This window comes from Oncorhynchus mykiss, chromosome 5, assembly GCF_013265735.2.
Source record: "Oncorhynchus mykiss isolate Arlee chromosome 5, USDA_OmykA_1.1, whole genome shotgun sequence".
Classification (NCBI taxonomy): domain Eukaryota; kingdom Metazoa; phylum Chordata; class Actinopteri; order Salmoniformes; family Salmonidae; genus Oncorhynchus; species Oncorhynchus mykiss.
This window is the reverse complement of record NC_048569.1, coordinates 44,448,203-44,468,644: the sequence shown is the minus strand read 5'-3', so window position 1 is coordinate 44,468,644 and position 20,442 is coordinate 44,448,203. Positions and strand designations below refer to the sequence as shown.

The window sequence follows — 20,442 nt, the reverse complement described above, 5'->3', positions numbered from 1 at the left end:
ACACACTGTCTGCCATCTGCAGGTACAGTTGAAACCGGGATTCATCTGTGAAGAGCACACTTCTCCAGCATGTCAGTCGCCATCGAAGGTGAGCAATTTCCCACTAAGTCGGTTACGACGCCAAAATGCAGTCAGGTCAAGACCCTGGTGAGGATGATGAGCAAGCAGATGAGCTTCCCTGAGATGTTATCTGACAGTTTGTTCAGAAATTCTTCAGTTGTGCAAACCCACAGTTTTATCAGTTCTCCGGGTGACTGATCTCAGATGATTCTGCAGGTGAAGAAGCCAGATGTGGATGTCCTGGACTGGCGTCGTTACACATGGTCTGCGGTTGTGAGGCCGGTTGGACGAACAGCCAAATTCTCTAAAACGATGAAGGCAGTTTATGGCAGAGAAATAAACAAATTATCCGGCAACAGCTCCGATGGTCATTCCTGCAGTCAGCATACCAAATGCACACTCCCTCAAAACTTGAGACATGTGTGGTAGTGTTGTTTGACAAAACTGCACATTTTAGAGTGGCCTTTTATTGTCCCCCAGCACAAGGTGCACCTGTGTACTGATAAAGCTTTTTAATTAGCTTCTCGATATTCCACACCTGTCAGGTGGATGGATTATCTTGGCAAATGAGAAATGCTCACTAACAGGGATGTAAACAAATTTCTGCACTAAATTTGAGAGAAAAAAGATGTTTGTTCACATTTAACATTTCTGTGATGTTTCATTTCAGCTCATGAAACATGGGACCAACACTTTACATGTTCTGTTTATATTTTTGTTCAGTATAGCTATCTTATACTTATTAAGTTAATGGTCTAAACTGTGCTTAATGTTCTGCAGTTGTGCATTGGTTTGCTCATTTAATAGCTAGTTAGCAATCTAGCTAAGTGGTTAGTTACTTCCAAAATCAAGCTTAGCTTGGCAACAGCAAGGCTCTTGATCAGTATCCCCTCATGGATCAAGAGCCTTGCTGTCTAACTTTATGAACTGGGGAGTCTGTCCTGCAAATACTTTAAGTCAGACTGTATCAAATGCTTGCAATGCGCTCGTTAGAATTTAGTTAGGAATGCTAACTTTTGGATAACAGAAGATCTGTGGGGTTTGAAAATAGTGCCCCTTGTGTTCAGTGCCAGTACTACCAAATATCCTGGTATGGCACAAGGTCGGTATGACAATCTGGATACTGCCCAAGCCCAAACCCAATTCAACGTGTTTCTATGGGCTTTAGTAATAAAGGCAATTCTATATTTTATAAAAATATTATTTCATTTTTAAAAAAGGGTCCTAAAATTCTAAATCAGATAGTCATACCTTGGATCATTAGGCTATCTTAAAACAATTCCATATGTTAGCTTAGTAGAACCACCACACCCCACGGCTTAGACTGAGGTTAACATCTCTACAGACCTGTGTATGAAACTTCTCTGCACTAGCCATGAACATTGTGAAGGCATAAAATGCTACTGAATGTATAGCCAACTACAACAGCGTAATAATTCAATATTGGCATTTACATGTAAAATGACAGTTGAAATGAGGTTGCTAAGTCACGTGGGTGAACAGCTATTGAAATTCTAAACTTTCAATATTTATATAAAATCGTATATGTGCTTATTTTTTTTTTACCAAAGGGTGGCAATGTGTCCCCCTCTCCATTAAGCAATACAAAATTGGTTTGAAGTGCCTTGGTCATGTGATCAAGGAGCTATTGAATTGTGAGAATTGTTTTAATTAAATTAACATTTTTTTATAGAATAATTTTATGACAAAGCCAACGGATGTGCAACACAGCTCTCTTTGTAAGGAATAATGGACAACTGAAAATATGTTGCTAAGTCATGTGGTTGAAGAGCTATTGACATTTCAATATTGTGATCATGTACTTTGTCGACGGTCCCTAACTGGTTGCATTGATGGTGAGCCACGCTGCCTACACCATATGATTAGAAAAAAATAAGACCTGTGCAATGTTGTACAACTTTTGCCTTCGTAAACAGCTTAACCTGAGGTATGTACCTAAAGTCGTTAACGAGCTATTGAATTTGAAGGTCCAAATGTCTGGCTAATATCGAATCTCAAACCCACGGTCTCCCAACGCCATAGCCTGTGCATGCACGTGACAGCGATTGTCAAAAACATCATTACGGAAACAAGGTTAACTCATTACAATGTAACAACATAATACGCAAGTCAACCAGATACATACCGATAATTAAACAGGCTATGTCAAGCAGAATAAAAAGAATCCCTCTCGCCTCGAACATGATTGCGGCTTCTTCTCCTCAGCTCGTGGACACAGATAAGAAAAAACACTCGCACGAGTCAATTGCTCCTCGGATGTGTCGTTGTCGTATCCTTGAAAGCGCAGAAACCAAGCCTATCAGTAAACCGCAGATCTCATTAGACTAAAACTACACTTATACCTAAAAATATAATTAAAAACCGTCAATAGAGTAGCCTACCATTGGAAGGCTACCCTAATGGCGACAGATAGCCCAGTCGCCGTAATGTGACACGGAATGCAGAGCCGATCTTCCCCTTGGAATTACCGAATTATAGCGCGCATCGAAATTCTAATCAAAACTAAATTAGACGGTCTCTGCCGTCTCATTCAAAATCGCTTGGCCGCCGGCGTAAACTATTCGGTGGAGTTCTGTACCGGACTGCACACCAAGCCATGGGCACAGTGGGGTTTCATGATAGCAGCTGACGAGGATCAACAGAAGAGCCTATCGCCTGCTTGCCAGCACAATATGAGAACACCGGTCACGTCCCCTTTCGGTACCTACTCTAATAATCTGTCCCATTGCTGCGTTACTTTTCTCAGTTAATGTAGCAATGTTATTATGGTCCTTTAATAACTAATTGAGGAAAAGGCACACAGATATCTGGGAGACAATACTACGTAGGCTGTTTAATAGAGCCAGCTAACTAAACTTGTAGTAATCATGGCTGAGTACCAACCAGGCACGCAGGGCATGTGCCCAGAGGCCCTGACCTCCAGAGGGCCCCCATTGATTTTGTTAGTCATTCTCACTCGATACCATTATTAGGGTACTAGGGGGTAACTCCCCCCCATGTTATTCACATTAAGACCACAAGTTGTCACCAAATTATTTTCCCAACAATTTTCCTGGCTGCCGCTGCTCTTGCTCAACCAAAAATGACTGCTGTGTCATGACAACTTTTGGAGGTATTTCAACAAAACGATTTTGTGGTAAGTTGATGTAACTATTGTAAACGTTGAAAAAGTTGTAGCTATATTCCAATGAAGTTAGATGTGTGTGTGTGTGTATATATATATATATATATATATTAATTAGGAAAGCCTTAAGATAAATAATCCACTTGTTTAGAGAGAAAAATATAGATCAGTTTTGAGTAAATTAACGTTAGTAATATGTTGGATGGGTGTGTTGGGGAAATTCGCCCCCAACACTAGGGGGAATCGGGCCCCTGGGGGCTAGTTACCTCCTTATGGTTATGAATGTTTCTACCTGTCATTTAGACATTTAGTTAGTGCTAGTTTATGCTAACCTGCTACCTAGCAACTTCACTAGCAGTAAATGCTAGTTAGCATAAGCTGCTAGCAGTGCAAGCTAGCAACTTTACTACAAGATCATCTGAGGTAAAATACATTCAAAAATATAATATAACTTAATTGCAGTTTAAAATCTTTCCACTAGTGACTGATAGCTTTACTGATAGCTGATCTTACCTTATAGCCTTTTAGCTATTTTACACAGCATTTTATATCATATAGCTAGATATCTAGCTACGTTTTTAAGAGAGAGCTTTTAAATTGGCACCTCTCCCCCCTATGGGTTAATAATACTTTGAGTCAGGTGGTTTGAAAGAAACTGACTTGTCTTGAGGTACACAGTCCTGTGTGTGGTAGTTAGGGTTAGGGGCCATCTGTTAGATTTGTGGTCGGGATTAGGTTAAGGGTCAGTTCCTTACAGTTACTAATATAATGTCATGTTTTTATTTTCAGAAGAGAACATACAGGAAGAAGACAGACCATGGAAGCTGTGTCTCGGGGGTGATACAGCATCCCCTGAAGGCAATAGACCTTAAAGGGGCGTGCCAGGGTGTTCAACATTCCACCAAGAACCCTATGGCACCACAGAGGAAAGGAGGTGAAAAACCCAGGCTTTCAGCCAAATGGGTGGGGCGTCAGTCTTCTCTTTCGCGTCTGAAAGGGACCTCGTCAATCGCATCATGGGACGTGAGAAGACTCGCCTTTGATCTGACAGAGAGGATGGGAATCAAGCACAGGTTCATCAAAGTAAAGGGGTATGCATGGGTGGATTGGTTCAGTTGCTTAATGAAGCGCAACCCTCAACTGTCAGTTTGAGTATCGCAAGCAACCAGTCTTGCGAGGGCCGTGGGCTTTAATAAGCTTAAGGTTGACCAGTTTTTTTTTTTTACGGCCTACAAGGACGTTTTTAACAGCATCAGGGACATCGGGCAAACAAAGATTTGGAACATGGACAAAAGTCCAGAAACTGTTGCCTGTGGTGGCCACCAAGGGAACAAAACGGGTTGCATGGTTGACCAGCGCAGAGTGGCTTCACAGTCACAGTAATTTGTGCTATCAGTGTAGCGAGGCAGTACGCACTGCCCCTCTTCATATGAGCGAACAGCTGCTGGTTGGAGCACCTGCACGGTCCGTTGGAAGGGTGAGTGACTCAGGCTGAGTCGACAGTGCCATCTTTGTCGACTGGCTCCACGACTTCATCCACAGTGTTGGTTGCACCCCTGAGGAACCCCACATCCTCATCCTCGATGGGCACCACTCCCATAAGACCCTTGAGGCTGTTCTGACAGCAAGAGGCCAGGGTCTGATTCTCATCACTCTACCACCCCACTGCAGCCACAAAATGCAGCCGTTAGACCGTACCGTTTTCAAGGGTCTGATGGCCTTTTACAACAGGGCAGCAGATCAGTGGATGACGATGCATCCTGGGAAAAGGATATGTATATACCAAATGGCTAGACTCTTCACAAAGATCTATAACAAGGTGGCCAGTGTGGAGAGAGGAGTGGAGGGCTTCTGGGCCAGTGGGCTGTGGCCTTTGGAGAAGGACATCTTCACAGAGGCAGACTTCATGGTCACTGAAGTTATAGAGGAGCCTGAGCCCATTGCCAGTAAGATAAAGTTATCTAAATTAACGAAAAGTAGCAGAAGAAGCATCTACTTGGTAGAAAGTGTTTATTGTACTTACACCGATGTATTGTTATGGTCGTTTATTTTCAATGCAAAGAATCCATTGAACCACAGTGCTCTACCGCTGCCACCGATGCAGCTACCAGCTCTACCACCGCCACCTCTACCGCCACCATCACTAGCTCTACCTACACCACCACCAGCTCTAACGCCGAAACCTCTACCTCCGCGACATCTACCTCCGCCACAACCTCCACCGTGCAGCCTACCCTTGCTCCAAATGTTGGTAATATATATTTGTTAGGGAATATATATTTGCATATAGTGATTAGCAATGTTTATTGTACCAATACTCATGTGTTCCTGTTGTTTTTGCTTAAACCAACAACCAACAGCTGCAGCAGTTCTATTGGAGTTGTGGCCGAGGCTCCAGGAGGCGAGGCAGAGGAAGAGGAAGGCAGAGTCTGCAGCTGTACTGACAGCCTCACCTTACAAAAGGTTGCTGGAGGAAAATGCTCGACAGAAACATCAACAAGAAGAAAAGAGAGAGAGTAAGAAAACAAATCAGGTTCTTCAAAAAAAAATTGGTCTCAAAGAAGGTTGGTGCAACACAACAAGCCACATCAGCCACCAAAGAGGGGGGGCAGAGGGTCTTTTCTGTGAGGTGCTGGTTTCAGTCACAGGTGGGGACTGGATTAGGTGTGAGCACTGCAGGAGTTGGGCTCATGGGTTGTGCAATAGCAGAGCAAAAGAGATGCAACATCAATGTTACACTGAATTAGTTAACTTGTGATTTATTGTTATTAAATGTTATATTCCAATGTTATTTCATGTTATTAGTTATATTCCATTCCAATATTATATTCCAATTAATATATTTATTTTTAATGAATTTTAAAAAAGCTATTGAAAACCTTTTGCTCTTGAATGTCAATTTAAAGACAGCAGGGATTTAACATCTTGCATTATTCCAATACTATTTAGTGAAATTGTACATAATGGATTGTAAGGAAAAGAAGCAACAATGAAAGAACAAAGAAAATGAATGTGCAGGTGAGTTAAAAATCTCCTCATAGTGCAGATATTAATAGTGACATGTGCAACACAATTTACACCAATAATTTTTTGTTATCATTAAAATAAGACAGCTAGATTTAGCTTTTAAGTATTACTTACTAAATAATTTCTAAATAAAACTGATTAAATGGATTTTAACACACTTGTGTGAAACTCTATGCCATATTCTTCTACTCGGGGGGCAGTTACCCCGGTACTTAAAAAACACCCCTATCTAAAAAACATTTCATGAAATAACTAAAAAAGTGTAAACTGTAGCCATTTATTTAACTTTATATTTTATTTGCCTTAGCATGACCTTCATAGGTTAAATGCACATACCAAACATTTATTTCTTGTGTCAGCAATTCAACATTGTTCTTAGGGGGTGCTAGTTACCCCCTAATACCCTAACATGGCATGGATCATTCCACCAATTCTGGGCCTTTTGAGAAGTGTAAATTCGCCTCATTTTAACATTCGGTCATAAAAAGAGCACATGATCAACTTGACTATCATAAGTGCCTATTAAGTACCAAATAAAGTAAGAGGCTTGAATGTAACAGGGTTGACAATTTCTTCTTAAATCAACCATACATCTCCTTGTGACAGGGTGAATCGAAGCATGTTGTGTGCTAAAGGGAGTGGCAAGCTTCACCCAAAAAAATGAAATTATTAAAACATTTCTAGTCTGTCTATCTGCATACACGCAGACTCAGCATCATTCAAATAACGGAGTTTGATACACCTGGTATTGGATATGACTGAAAATAAATGTGCTAAATGAGGGACAAATGTAAATGAATCACTAATCATCTCATTAAATACAGTGCATTAGGAAAGTATTCAGACCCCTTCACTTTTTTCCACATTTTGTTACGCTACAGCCTCATTCTAAAATGGATGAAAATATTTTTCCCTCATCAATCTACACACAATACCCCAAAAGGACAAAGTGAAAACAGGTTTTTTTGCAAATGTATTAAAAATTGAATATAGAAATACATTATTTACATAAGTATTCAGGCCCTTTGCTATGAGACTTGAAATTGAGCTCAGGTGCATCCTGTTTCCATTGATCATCCTTGAGATGTTTTTACAACTTGATTGGAGTCCACCAGTGGTAAATTCAATTGATTGAACATGATTTGGAAAAGGCACATACCTACCTATTTAAGGTCCCACAGTTGACAGTACATACGGTGGTTCCTCCTTTAAAAGTTGCATCATACTGCAGCACACCTTGCGTGCTGCCACAGCATTCTGTGGCACGTCATTTAATTGTCAGACATTTTTTTCTGTTACTTCAAGTTATTGCTAGTTTGACCACCAGAGTGCTTATTTGAAAAGCATTTGATAGTATTCTGTATTGACATTACCAGAGAATTTAAAACCTTTTTTGTAGTAACATAGTATATGGGATTGATTTTTAAGAAATTTGGCTTAATTAATTTGATTAATATTATGGTGTTTCTATTCAGAGTAAAACAAAACCTCAGGGTTTCCGTTAGGATGGCATGGAAAATATGGCACTGTACAACGCGACGGTCGGGGAATAGGCTACAGGATTGAATGATTCTAAAATGTTTGCCTTCATTAGACAACTTTGTTCCAATATTTCTGTAAATCAGTGATATTTATTCCCATAGAAATTCGTTATGCATCCATAACTAAATCAACATCTGCATTTTGAGTATTTTTTCATCATTATTTTATTCATGAAATGTGTATTTGTTTATTAGGTTACTGTGCAGTCTACAATACATACTGTAGTAAACATGGGAAGGTGCCTAATTCCTTCCATAAGGGAGAGCAGGCCACGTCTGTACTACAGAATGCAGGGCACACGGGAGACCAGTGTTATTTCATAGTTGTGATGTCTTCACTATTATTCAACAATGTAGTAAATAGTAAAAAAAAACTGAAATTAGTAGGTGTGTCCAAACTTTTGAATGGTACTTGCTTAATTCATTTGATTCATATTATGTTTTTTCTATTCCAAGAAAAACAAAAAACCCTCTTGGTTTCCCCCAGGATGGAATGGAAAATATGGCACTGTACAACGTGACAGTCAGTCAGTCAGGCAGTACAGTACTGGGCTATTTAGCTAAAGACTCCCCGCAGGGCACGAGGAAGGAGTAGGATGTCCTTGTAAATAAGAATTTGTTCTTAATTGACTTGCCTAGTTAAATAAAGGTTACACTAAGAGCATAACATTTCTGCACCCTAATTTTCTAATTATTGTCTAATCAATACCCCAACAGAGATGAAGTGAAAATAAAAATCTCATTGATTTATCAAGACCAGTCTTGCCTCAGAGCTGCGCAAAACCATGCTAAAATAGTTGTAGGCTTTTCTCTCTAATTACAGTCAGAAGACAGTTGAAGAAACTTGCGTGGACTTATGGAAAGGCTCAGTGAAAAATGTTATATATATTATTTATTTTTTAAATGATCAGAACATTAGCCATGTGTGCTCGCTTGTTTTGTACTGTTCTGTAGTATCGACGCAATAATTTTTCTGTGAGAATATCTGAGAATATCTAAGGGGCTTTTATATAATTCTAAATGAATTAATAATAATAATAATCGCTTTGTTTAAAAATGAATTATATTTTGGAGATTTTGTTTTTATTTAACCTAGAGTGAGCGAGAAAAAGGCAATTCTTGAACATGGGGTGAGGCATTCTCTCTAATTTCTAAATAAAGCCAGTTTGTTATTTTGAATTATTTATTTCTGGAGAAACCTAACTTGATTATTTTGCAGACATTCAGTCAACACATATCTTAAGAATATCATGGAATATTTGAACATTTTTGTTTCTCAATGCTTGTCTCGGAGCAGCGTGAAACGGTGCTGAAATAGACGTCCGCAGTGGGAAGGCTATGTATTCTGTGCCCACTCGTGGAATCTCTCTTCAGTTACACATCCTTGGAATAGCAGAACAGCATAACGGTCCGGGCGGCCTTTGCTGTGCCTGGTGAGCAGTTGGTCAAGTTGTCAGAAGAGAAATGGAAATGTCAGGGTAAACCGAAGACCTGACAAACCCGCCACGTATGTTGACTCTGCCCGTAGGAGGTGTAATTCCAGAGCTCACAGGTGTGCCTGACATGGATTGTGACTCCATCTCGTTCCTCGCCCTTTTCAACGCGTGAGTGAGTCAATGATTCTAGTGATTCGTCTGACAAACAAAGAACTTTGTGTCCTGCAGGCCCAGGCATGAATCAAAGCTGGCGAGACATTCAATAACGTCATCTTTACAGACAAATCAACCGTGGCCCTTGAGCAATTTGCTCAAAATTGCAACAGAAAAAAAGGAAGAAGATCAAGAAGATTAACAAAAGCATAAAGATGTTGATGAAGAAATGCTTTTTTGAGTTAAAAATGTAACACTTTAGAGTACTTAAGCATTGAATACATTGCAAGTTGAGTGATTTTCACAACAGTAGTCGGGCTATAAAAAAATCTATTGTCCTGCTAATAGGAAACATTTGCATGATGGGATACATTCTAGACTCCTATAAAGCCCTCTTGTTGTTTGTAAAGTCAAATTAAAATGAAGATTATTGTTGAAATGAATTGCTCGACTGGTGTAGGTTTTTTCCATCTGTTGGTGTGCAAAACCTGCGTAACAAGTTAGCTATATTTTCAGCACCAGCCACTGTTCACCTCCTATTGATTGCGCTGCGGTTGCTGGCAGTTGTTTTTTAAATTGAAGCTTTATTTAACTAGGCAAGTTAGGTAAGAACAAATTCTTACTTACAATGAAGGCCTACGCCGGCCAAACCCGGATGACGTTGGGCCAATTGTGCGCCGCCCTATGGCACTCCTAATCACGGTCGGATGTGATACAGCCTGAATTCGAACCAGGGACTGTAGTAAAAGCCTCTTGCACCGAGATGCAGTGCCTTAGACCGCTGCACCACTCGGGGGCCATGATATATATATATTTTTTTTTTTCTCCAGAACATTAACCTTGTGTAGGTAGATAGATAGATACAAATGATTTGTTGGGGGGGGGGGGCTAATAGCTCGGCTATTGGGTCATTCTTTAGTAAAGGTTGAATAGTCTATTGTTCAGCTGATAGCCAGCCCATCCTGCTACGCTTGTGAAAAACGAATAATAATATACACTGCTCAATACACTGCTCAAAAACTAAAGGGAACACTAAAATAACACATCCTGGATCTGAATTAATGAAATATTCTTATTAAATACTTTTTTCTTTACATAGTTGAATGTGCTGACAACAAAATCACACAACAATTATCAATGGAAATCAAATTTATCAACCCATGGAGGTCTGGATTTGGAGTCACACTCAAAATTAAAGTGGAAAACCACACTACAGGCTGATCCAACTTTGATGTAATGTCCTTAAAACAAGTCAAAATGAGGCTCAGTAGTGTGTGTGGCCTCCACGTGCCTGTATGACCTCCCTACAATGCCTGGGCATGCTCCTGATGAGGTGGCGGATGGTCTCCTGAGGGATCTCCTCCCAGACCTGGACTAAAGCATCCGCCAACTCCTGGACAGTCTGTTGGTGGATGGAGTGAGACATGATGTCCCAGATGTGCTCAATTGGATTCAGGTCTGGGGAACGGGCGGGCCAGTCCATAGCATCAATGCCTTCCTCTTGCAGGAACTGCTGACACTCCAGCCACATGAGGTCTAGCATTGTATTGCATTAGGAGGAACCCAGGGCCAACCTCACCAGCATATGGTCTCACAAGGGGTCTGAGGATCTCATCTCGGTACCTAATGGCAGTCAGGCGAGCACATGGAGTACTGTGCGGCCACCCAAAGAAATGCCACCCCACCCCACACCATGACTGACCCACCGCCAAATCGGCAATGCTGGAGGATGTTGCAGGCAGCAGAACGTTCTCCACGGCGTCTCCAGACTCTGTCACGTCTGTCACATGTGCTCAGTGTGAACCTGCTTTCATCTGTGAATTGCACAGGGCGCCAGTGGCGAATTTGCCAATCTTGGTGTTCTCTGGCAAATGCCAAACGTCCTGCACGGTGTTGGGCTGTAAGCACAACCCCCATCTGTGGACGTCGGGCCCTCATACCACCCTCATGGAGTCTGTTTCTGACCGTTTGAGCAGACACATGCACATTTGTGGCCTGCTGGAGGTCATTTTGCAGGGCTCTGGCAGTGCTCCTCATGCACCTCCTTGCACAAAGGCGGAGGTAGCGGTACTGCTTCTGGGTTGTTGCCCTCCTACGGCCTCCTCCACGTCTCCTGATGTACTGGCCTGTCTCCTGGTAACGCCTCCATGCTCTGGACACTCGCATTGATGTGCCATCCTGGATGAGCTGCACTACCTGAGCCACTTGTGTGGGTTGTAGACTCCGTCTCATGCTACCACTAGTGGTAAGCCAGCATTCAAAAGTGACCAAAACATCAGCCAGGAAGCATAGGAACTGAGAAGTGGTCTGTGGTCACAACCTGCAGATCCACTCCTTTATTGGGGGTGTCTTGCTAATTGCCTATAATTTCCACCTGTTGTCTATATCATTTGCACAACAGCATGTGCAATTTATTGTCAATCAGTGTTGCTTCCTAAGTGGACAGTTTGATTTCACAGAAGTGTGATTGACTTGGAGTTACATTGTGTTGTTTAAGTGTTCCCTTTATTTTTTTGAGCAGTGTACTTTTTCCCCTTTCCACTTGTTAAAGATTCCAATTAATAAAGTGTTTTTAGCCTCAATCGGCCCCAACCCTAACCTAGAACATTTGGGTACAGTCGATAGCGTGCTAGACTTCGGGCTAGAATGTTGAGGGTTCGAAACCTGATTCCTTCTTTTTTCATTACATTATTATGCCGGTCTCAGAGCAAATAGCCTGGATTATTACTCCCATCTCGTTCCTCGCTCTTTTCCACGCATCGTTCAGCACGCTTGTGGGCGTGCTGGCAGGATGTACTGTTTTTTATTCTGTATATATGAATTACAAATCAATCATGTTTCTAGTCTTTTGCATAGTTACAATGTGTAATCATTGACGTCCCAGGAGTAGGAGTGGTAAACACTGTGAATAATTGTAATACATACATGCAGACACAGCATCATTCAAATAATGGAGTTTGATACACTTGGTATTTGATATAACTGAAAAACAACTTGCTAAATAGTGATTTTTGTAAATAAACTTTATGACAAAAAAATATGCATAGTTTGTCTCTAACATATTCTTCTCAATTGTATTTTTTTTTGCTTGACTCGCTGTGACGTTATAAATACTTACATTTGCTTCCCTGTAATGTTTTGTCAGCCATCTTGGCTGAAGAAAGTCACCAGGGACGGGTGGTTCTCGTCAAATTCGTCATTGGAACCACTCCATATGATTGGTCATATAAAAACCTTGGGACCCAAATGCATAATGAGTGCTCTAACTCCCCCTTGTGGTGGTATGGAGCAATGAAGCCATTACACTGGGTACCTCTAAGTCCTGCGGTGTAAACTTTTAAAGGAGGAATCACAGTTTCAGAAAAAAGCCATGAGGTCGAAGGAATTGTTTGTAAGGCTCCAAGACAGGATTGTGTCCAGGCACAGATCTGGGGAAGGGTACCAAAACATTTCTGCAGCATTGAAGATCCCCAAGAACACAGTGGCCTCCATCATTCTTAAATGGAGGAAGTTTGGAACCACCAAGACTTCCTAGAGCTGACCGCCTGGCTAAACTTAGCAATCGGGGAGAAGGGTCTTGGTCAGGGAGATGACCAAGAACCAGATGGTCACTCTGACAGAACTGCAGAGTTCCTCTGTGGAGAAGGGAGAACCTTCCAGAAGGACAACCATCTCTGCAACACTCCACCAATCAGGCCTTTGTGGTAGAGTGGCCAGATGGACGCCACTCCTCAGTAAAAAAGCACATGACAGTCCGCTTGGAATTTGCCAAAAGGCACCTAAAGGACTCTCAGACCATGAGAAACACAATTATCTGGTCTGATGAAACCAAGATTGAAATATTTGGCCTGAATGCCAAGCCCAACATCTGGAGGAAACCTTGCACCATCCCTACAGTGCATCAGGTGAAGTTTGGAGTAATGAGTAGGATTAGCTGGGAAGATCTCAATTGCATATCCCTCACGTCCTCTCCTCGTCCCCTTCTCAAAATACATTGGATGAGAAATCCAGATCTCCTCTGGCTTTCTCATCCAATGTGTTTTGAGAAGGATAGAGTATGCAATTGGGATTTTCCCTGTGTTTTATAAAACCCAACAGTTCTCAGACATTGTACCTAGAGAGCTACCGTCCTATAGGATTTCAATCCAACCCAACCCCTAATCAAGCTCACTTGTTGGAGTGAAAACCTACTAGACGGTTGCTCTTCAGGAACATGTTTGTAACTAATGCTGAGTGACGTGTGAATGGCATTGCAACTGTGTAATTGTTGTTTTAAAATAACAAATTCTTAAAAAAAAAAGAAAAATTGAAATACAATGTTGTTTCTTGAAAATATTATTTGTATAAGACGCTATGAACCTCCTCAACTTCCTGGAATCCAATGTAGCTGCTGTTGGGGTCAGGGTAGTTAGATGTAATTGTTGCCACCACAGTGGCTGGGAGTAGCCGTCCGTGGCCTCAACCTAGATGTTCTCCACTCCAGTGTCCACTCCAGGGTGATCCGATAAGAGACCAGTCTGTATTGCCTAGATAGACAGAAAATAAATTCATTATGATTTTATATACAACAATCAAGAAAATAAATAGGCTTAGGCCTATACAACATGAAATATAACAGGCTCAGGGATCATTAAGCATATTCATTGATAAGCTGTATTGATGATGGCTCAATACATTTACATTTCGGTAATTGAGCAGACGCTCTTATCCAGAGTGACTAACAGGAGCAGTTAGGATTAAGTGCCTTGCTCATGGGCACATAAACAGACTTGGAACCACACACCCTCGCCACTGAATAGTAGGCAAGTGATTGCTTTGCAATGCTTGCATTTAGCCACTGATTCCTTCCAAACCACTCATTGTCGAATTTGCGATTTCCAACTTGTGTAATGTTTAGGTCCAATGGCCGATGATCACCGATACGTTTTATCTATAATTTCTCTTCATTATTTCTCTTCATATGACAAGGATTTGCCAGTAGATTGTCGACTTGATTCATGATGATGACTGCTAGCTAAGTTTTTGAAAGTGTGATGTTGACATGATCAGTCCAATCAAAGCTACTGTAGATATATATGTGATTTGATGTAATTTTATCTGTGGCCAATGACCTTGAGCATTCTTGTTTGGGTACTTCTAATATAACTTTATGGCAGCACCCAAGGGGCTTGAATTTTCGAGCGCTCCCCATAGATTTTGCAGTGACGTAGTGTCCCCATGAGTGACAGAACACGGCGCAACTAGAGAACATTACCTACCCCTATGCTTCTTTGTTTCCGCTGGCTGCCCCACCACCACTGAAAGGACTGAGCTAGGCTGAAAAAAACTGCATTTTGAAGCTGCCTTAATCAGGAAAGCAAAAAAGAGAGGATGTTGGTGAGTTTACATAGAAACCAGACAACAAAGTTTAAATTAAGCCTCTAAAATCGATAAATCAACATATCCCCAAGCAACTGGGAAAGTGAGCGATCAGTTATGTACAACAGCGAACAAATCAGTTGGTAAAGTGGTGTGGCGACATGAATACAAGGCATGTCTTCCCCCAGAGGAAAAGACGAGGAGCAAGTTGGAGAGGCAAAACAGAGTAATGAACTGTTAAAGGCTTTCCAGGGAGACATAGCTAAAATGTTCACAATGCACACACCAAAACAAACAAACTGCTTCAATTTGTTATTACAAAAGTACATTTGCTCGAAAAGACAGTAGAGGCTAGTGTATCAGACATGCACATGAACCAACAAAATTTGCCATTTGGAAAAGGTTGTAAACTTTAGAAGATGAATTGGACCAGCAAGAAAGCAGAATGAGACTAAACAACATGAGAATATTGTCCATACCGGAAGACGAGAAGTAAGGAGACATTTCCAGCTACGTGGTCAAACTGATATCAGAGGAGCTTGACATGGATGTATCACCAGAAGATCTGGAATGATGCCACAGGATCGGCAGAAGAAAGACCTGCGCATGGTAATCTTCAAACGGTGGAACCATCAGACCAAAATAAACATTCTGAGGGCACAGGGGAGGAAGGAGATCAAAATGCATGGCCGGTCAATTTGATTCGTCCAGGACCTGTCTGCTAATCTAATAGATAAACGCAAGGAATATATTCTGATCAGACAGTCACTGGAGGAAAAGGGAATAGTCTCAGATCTGCTTCCCGGCAGTGCTCTGGTTATGGAAGGGAATGCAAAGGATGGAATTCACAAGCGCCGATGAAACCCTGATCAAGCTACAAGAAACCTTCACAGAAACCTTCCCCGTTGAAGGAGAGACCCATGCTCTGAAAAGAGGATGAAGTAGGATAAAACGACGAGCCCACTAGGGTACATACAGTGATGCCTTAGACCAGTTTATCGTAAATTGAGACCATATCCTTTCCCCTCCCCCAAATACAATCTATACTCTACTTTCCCCAAATAACTGTTCTTCTCTTTGAAGTAACAATAGAAGTAGCTGATGCCAATGGGCTACATGGACACTGGAAATACAAAGGGGTAAATATAGCATGTACAGTTGAAGTCGGAAGTTTACAACTTAGGTTGGAGTCATGCATGGCACAAGTCATTTTTCCAACAATTGTTTACAGATTATTTCACTGTATCACAATTCCAGTGGGACAGAAGTTTACATACACTAAGTTGACTGTGCCTATAAACAGCTTGGATGATGCCATGGTTTTAGAATCTTCTGAGAGGCTAATTGACATCATTTGAGCGAATTGGAGGTCTACCTGTGGATGTTTCAAGGCCTACCTTCAAACTCAGTGCCTCTTTGCTTGACATCATGGGACAATCAAAAGAAATCAGCCAAGACCTCAGAAAAATAATTCTAGACCTGCACAAGTCTGGTTCATCCTTGGGAGCAATTTTTTCAAACGCCTGAAGGTACCACGTTCATCTGTACAAACAATAGTACGCAAGTATAAACACCATGGGACCACGCAGCCGTCATACCGCTCAGGAAGGAGACGCGTTCTGTCTCCTAGAGATGAACGTACTTTGGTGCGAAAAGTGCAAATCAATCCCAGAACAACAGCAAAGGACCTTGTGAAGATGCTGGAGGAAACGGGTACAAAAGTATCTATATCCACAGTAAAACGAGTACAGTTTGCAACTGCACATGGGGACAATAATAGCTGAAATAAGTCATTCTCTCTACTATTATTCTGACATTTTTCACATTCTTAAAATAAAGTGGTGGTCCTAACTGAACTAAGACAGGGAATTTTTTGCTAGGATTAAAAGTCAGGAATTGTGGAAAAACTGAGTTTAAATGTATTTGGCTAAGGTGTATGTAAACTTCCGATTCTATGGATGTGCGTGTGTGTGCAGGGCCTACACAACCAACCCCCCTACCAAACCACCCCCCACCCCTTCCTAGTGTCACACTGATTCACCTAATGATGAAGATGAATCCATAGGCTACTCACGTGATGGCCGATGCGCTCGTCGTGGCAATAGCCTATCTCAATCTAATGACATTTACTGTCAACAAAAATGCTGCGTACTTGCGTACTTAATCCAGTATAAACTAATGCATAGAAATTATTACACTAGACAAAATTCACAAATTCTACAGCACAATGGCAGAGTCATGTCTTCAGTGTAAAACTAACAAGGACTCAAAATCCATTCCTTTTGGGAATGCTATAGTCCAAAAGTCATGGGCAGAGTTACAAAGTTTGCTGTCAGAAGTATTTAAATGTAAATGTACTTTTAATACGTCTGTCTGCATATTTCAAGAGATGGCATATGAGGGTGCAGTGAGATACCCAATGGGTGTGAGCAGATGGGTCTGGGCAGGTGTGATGTCATTGATGTTTGTGTATGTACAGTAACAGTCAAAGGATTGGACACACCTACTCATTCCATTTGTTTATTTTTATTTATTTATTTAATTTATTTAGACATCAAAACTATGAAATAACACATATGGTAATCATGTAGTACCCAAAAAATCAACATACATTTTTATTCTTAAACGTTGCCACACTTTGCCTTGAAGCCAGCTTTGCCCACTCTTGGCATTCTCTCAACCAGCTTCATGAGGTAGTCACCTGGAATGCATTTCAATTAACAGGTGTGCCTTGTTAAAAGTACATTTGTGGAATGTCTTTCCTTCTTAATGTGTTTGACTCAATCAGTTGTGTTGTGACTCGGTAGGGGTGGTATACAGAAGATAGCCCTATTTGGTAAAAGACCATGTCCATATTATGGCAAGAACAGCTCAAATAAGCAAAGAGAAACAACAGTCCATAATTTTTTATATTTAACTAGGCAAGACAGTTAAGAACAAATTCTTATTTACAATGACAGCCAAGGAACAGTGGGTTAACTGTGTTTTTCAGGGACAGAACAACAGATTTGACCTTGTCAGCTCAGGGATTCGAACTAGCAAAGTTTCAGTTACTGGCCCAATGCTCTAACTACTAGGCTACCTGCCACCCCATGAAGACATGAAGGTCAGTCAATACAGAAAATTACAGGAACCTTGAAAGTTTCTTCAAGTGCAGTCGTAAAAACCAGGTGCAGAGTAGGTGAATGGGTGATCTCCGCATGTGTAGTTCCCACCGTGAAGCATGGAGGAGGAGGTGTGATGGTGTGTGGGTGCTTTGCTGGTGACACTGTCAGTGATTTATTTAGAATTCAAAGCACACTTAACCAGCATGGCTACTACAGCATTCTGCAGCAATACGCCACCCCATCTGGTTTGCGCTTAGTGGCAATATCATTCGTTGTTCAGCAGGAATGAACCAAAACACACCTCTAGGATGTGTAAGGGCTGTTTGACCAAGTTGAGTGATAGAGTGCTGCATCAGATGACCTGGCCTCCACAATCACCCGACCTCAACCCAATTGAGATGGTTTGGGATGAGTTGGACTGCAGAGTGAAGTAAAAGCAGCCAAGAAGTGTTCAGCATATGTGGGAACTCCTTCAAGACCGTTGGAAAAGCATTCCTCTTGAAGCTGGTTGAGAGAATGCTAAGAGTGGGCAAAGCTGTCAAGGCAAAGGGTGGCTATTTTGAAGAATATAAAATATATTTTGATTTGTTTAATACTTTTTTGGTTACTACTTCATATGTGTTATTTCATAGTTTTGATGTCTTCACTATTATTCTACAATGTAGAAAATAGTAAAAATAAAGATAAACCCGTGAATGAGTAGGTGTGTCCAAACTTTTAACTGGTACTGTGTGTTTTGTATTGTTTTGAAAAAATAAAACACAGGGAGGTTTATTAATAATACTCTGTGTTTAATACACAGAGAGGTGACTAACAACACTGTTTAATACAATGTTTGGACACTGCAGTCTCTCATTCTTCGTCCCAAATGGCACCCTATTCCATTCCTTATATAGTACACCACTTTTGATCAGAGACCTTGGGGTGATGTTGCGGACGTTTGTATGTTGTTGTTTTGTATGTGTATGTTTTGTATTGTAAAAAAATAATTAAAACAAATGTTTTATATCATCACTTTTAGTTACAGGATTAATATGATTTTTGTATTACGTTACTTAGAGTGATGCACGGGTGCGTCAATAGACTCCTAATAACTGACAGAGCAGAGGTAGGCTACATCAGGACTATCATACAACACAGATAAGATACCACTAGATATGGTTCCCATGGTCAGCAGCCAGTTGTTCACATTGGACATCATGTGGTGATCACATCACACCTTACCACATGGGTCTATTCTCCAATAATGTATGGGGAGATTCTCATTTTGGAAAAAGACCGTCCTTCGTCCTCTCTCCTCCGTGACCTGGAAACTGAGTGGTCGAGGAGTATATCATTTCGTATATCAAGTGGTCGAGGAGTGTATCATTTCGTTAGTAGGCAAACAGAAGTGTGCCACCTCTCCTCGATAGCTACCTTTCATCGAGGAGACTAAAGTGTATCCTACCATAGAAGAGTTTTGAAATCTGCCACACCCCCTTAATCAGCTTTTGTTTTGTCAGAGGAGAAAAACATGTACACGTTTAAAGGTGCAATATGCAGAAATTGCTCCGACATTTCCTGGTGGCTAAAATGTTAACTATTCACCTAATTTCAGTTTACGTGACAAAACAAGTAAGTATAGTGTAGAGAATCATTGTACCATCTAAACCGCAGGTAAATATTTTTTTAATAACCTGATTTTCCCCTCAGCTGTTTGAAGCTGATGTACAAAACTGAAAGTAGAAAACACAAAAACAAAACTGAAGAACGTGAATCATAGAAATAGTGCACATAGAACAGATCTACTGCTTCTTAAACTTGCTTTCAATGAGAATGACATATCCATAACTCACATTTCTATGTGAATTTGGTCGGGTGGCCCAAAAAGTTACATTAAAAACAAAATGCAACTTATTGTTTCATCTATAAAATATCTTACACAACTAACTTCATTTGTTTTGATCACATTACCCATTTTTGGGGGGGATCCACCCCTGTAAATGTAATTTGCCTAATGACGCACGAGTGGAGAAGGACCGTCTCATGTCAAAGCAAGTGCATTTCCACGCAAGTTCACTCTCCTCGCCGACTTTCCTCGATTACCTTTGACCTTGTTCAAAAGGACGGTGGAGAGAGGATGCAGGAGGTGAGGAAATCGAATTGATAAAAGAACATTATATATTGTAATCGGATGTTACAGGATGCACTGAAGGTCAGTCTCAGGTTGCAAATGCCTTATAGTGTCTGAAATCATAGCCTTTCCAACAGAGTACAAATTATACTGTGACATTAGGGGGAGCCTCTATTGGGTATACAGGGCTGTGAAAAAGTATTTGCCCCCTTTCAAATGTTCTCTACTTTTACATATTTTTTTTATACTGAATTATCAGGTCTTCAAACGAAACCTAATATTAGATAAAGGGAACAAATGAAAAAATAATACAACAATTACATACTTATTTCATTTATTTCACAAACAAAGTCCCTGTGTAGAAAAAGTAATCGCCTCCTTACACTCAATAACTGGTTGTGCCGTAGTTGTTGATCAGTCTCCCACGTCATTGTAGAGGAATTTTGGCCCACTCTTCCAGGCAGAACTGCTTTAACTCAGCAACGTTTGTGGGTTTTCAAGC

General features: G+C 41.0%; 2 protein-coding genes across 6 annotated transcripts in view; one reads left to right on the top strand and one right to left on the bottom strand.

Annotated features, from left to right (window-relative positions):
* LOC110523914 (phospholipid phosphatase 1) overlaps positions 1 to 2,724 on the bottom strand; it is a 35,716-nt gene extending 32,992 nt beyond the window's left edge. For both annotated transcript variants that reach the window (XM_021603058.2, XM_021603059.2), the window contains exon 1: positions 2,207 to 2,724. In XM_021603058.2, coding sequence (XP_021458733.1) covers positions 2,207 to 2,264 — 58 coding nt within the window. In that variant the 5' untranslated portion in view covers positions 2,265 to 2,724. The remainder of the gene's footprint in view (positions 1 to 2,206) is intronic.
* LOC110523915 lies at positions 1,875 to 5,987 on the top strand. Of its 4 annotated transcripts, none has more exons than XM_021603061.2 (4): positions 1,875 to 2,008; positions 3,995 to 5,151; positions 5,268 to 5,456; positions 5,566 to 5,987. In XM_021603061.2, exons 2-4 carry the CDS (start codon positions 4,884 to 4,886, stop codon positions 5,961 to 5,963), a joined length of 855 nt encoding a protein of 284 aa, XP_021458736.2. In that variant the 5' UTR covers positions 1,875 to 2,008; positions 3,995 to 4,883; the 3' UTR covers positions 5,964 to 5,987. The 4 variants fall into 4 exon arrangements, 2 of the variants coding, with proteins under 2 accessions (XP_021458736.2, XP_021458738.2); XR_005051743.1 differs by lacking the exon at positions 1,875 to 2,008 and adding an exon at positions 2,831 to 3,217 and having other exon boundaries at positions 5,310 to 5,456; XM_021603063.2 differs by lacking the exon at positions 1,875 to 2,008 and adding an exon at positions 2,831 to 3,217 and having other exon boundaries at positions 5,268 to 5,452.
* Positions 5,988 to 20,442: the final 14,455 nt, after the last annotated feature.

What these genes read in the sequence shown, in the direction of transcription:
- LOC110523915 (XM_021603061.2), top strand. Translation starts at nt 4,884, where the DNA reads ATGCAGCCGTTAGACCGTACCGTTTTCAAGGGTCTGATGGCCTTTTAC. An exon ending in GGAGCCTGAGCCCATTGCCA is followed by an intron (nt 5,152 to 5,267) that starts GTAAGATAAAGT and finishes TTCAATGCAAAG; the next exon opens with AATCCATTGAACCACAGTGC. An exon ending in TACCCTTGCTCCAAATGTTG is followed by an intron (nt 5,457 to 5,565) that starts GTAATATATATT and finishes AACAACCAACAG; the next exon opens with CTGCAGCAGTTCTATTGGAG.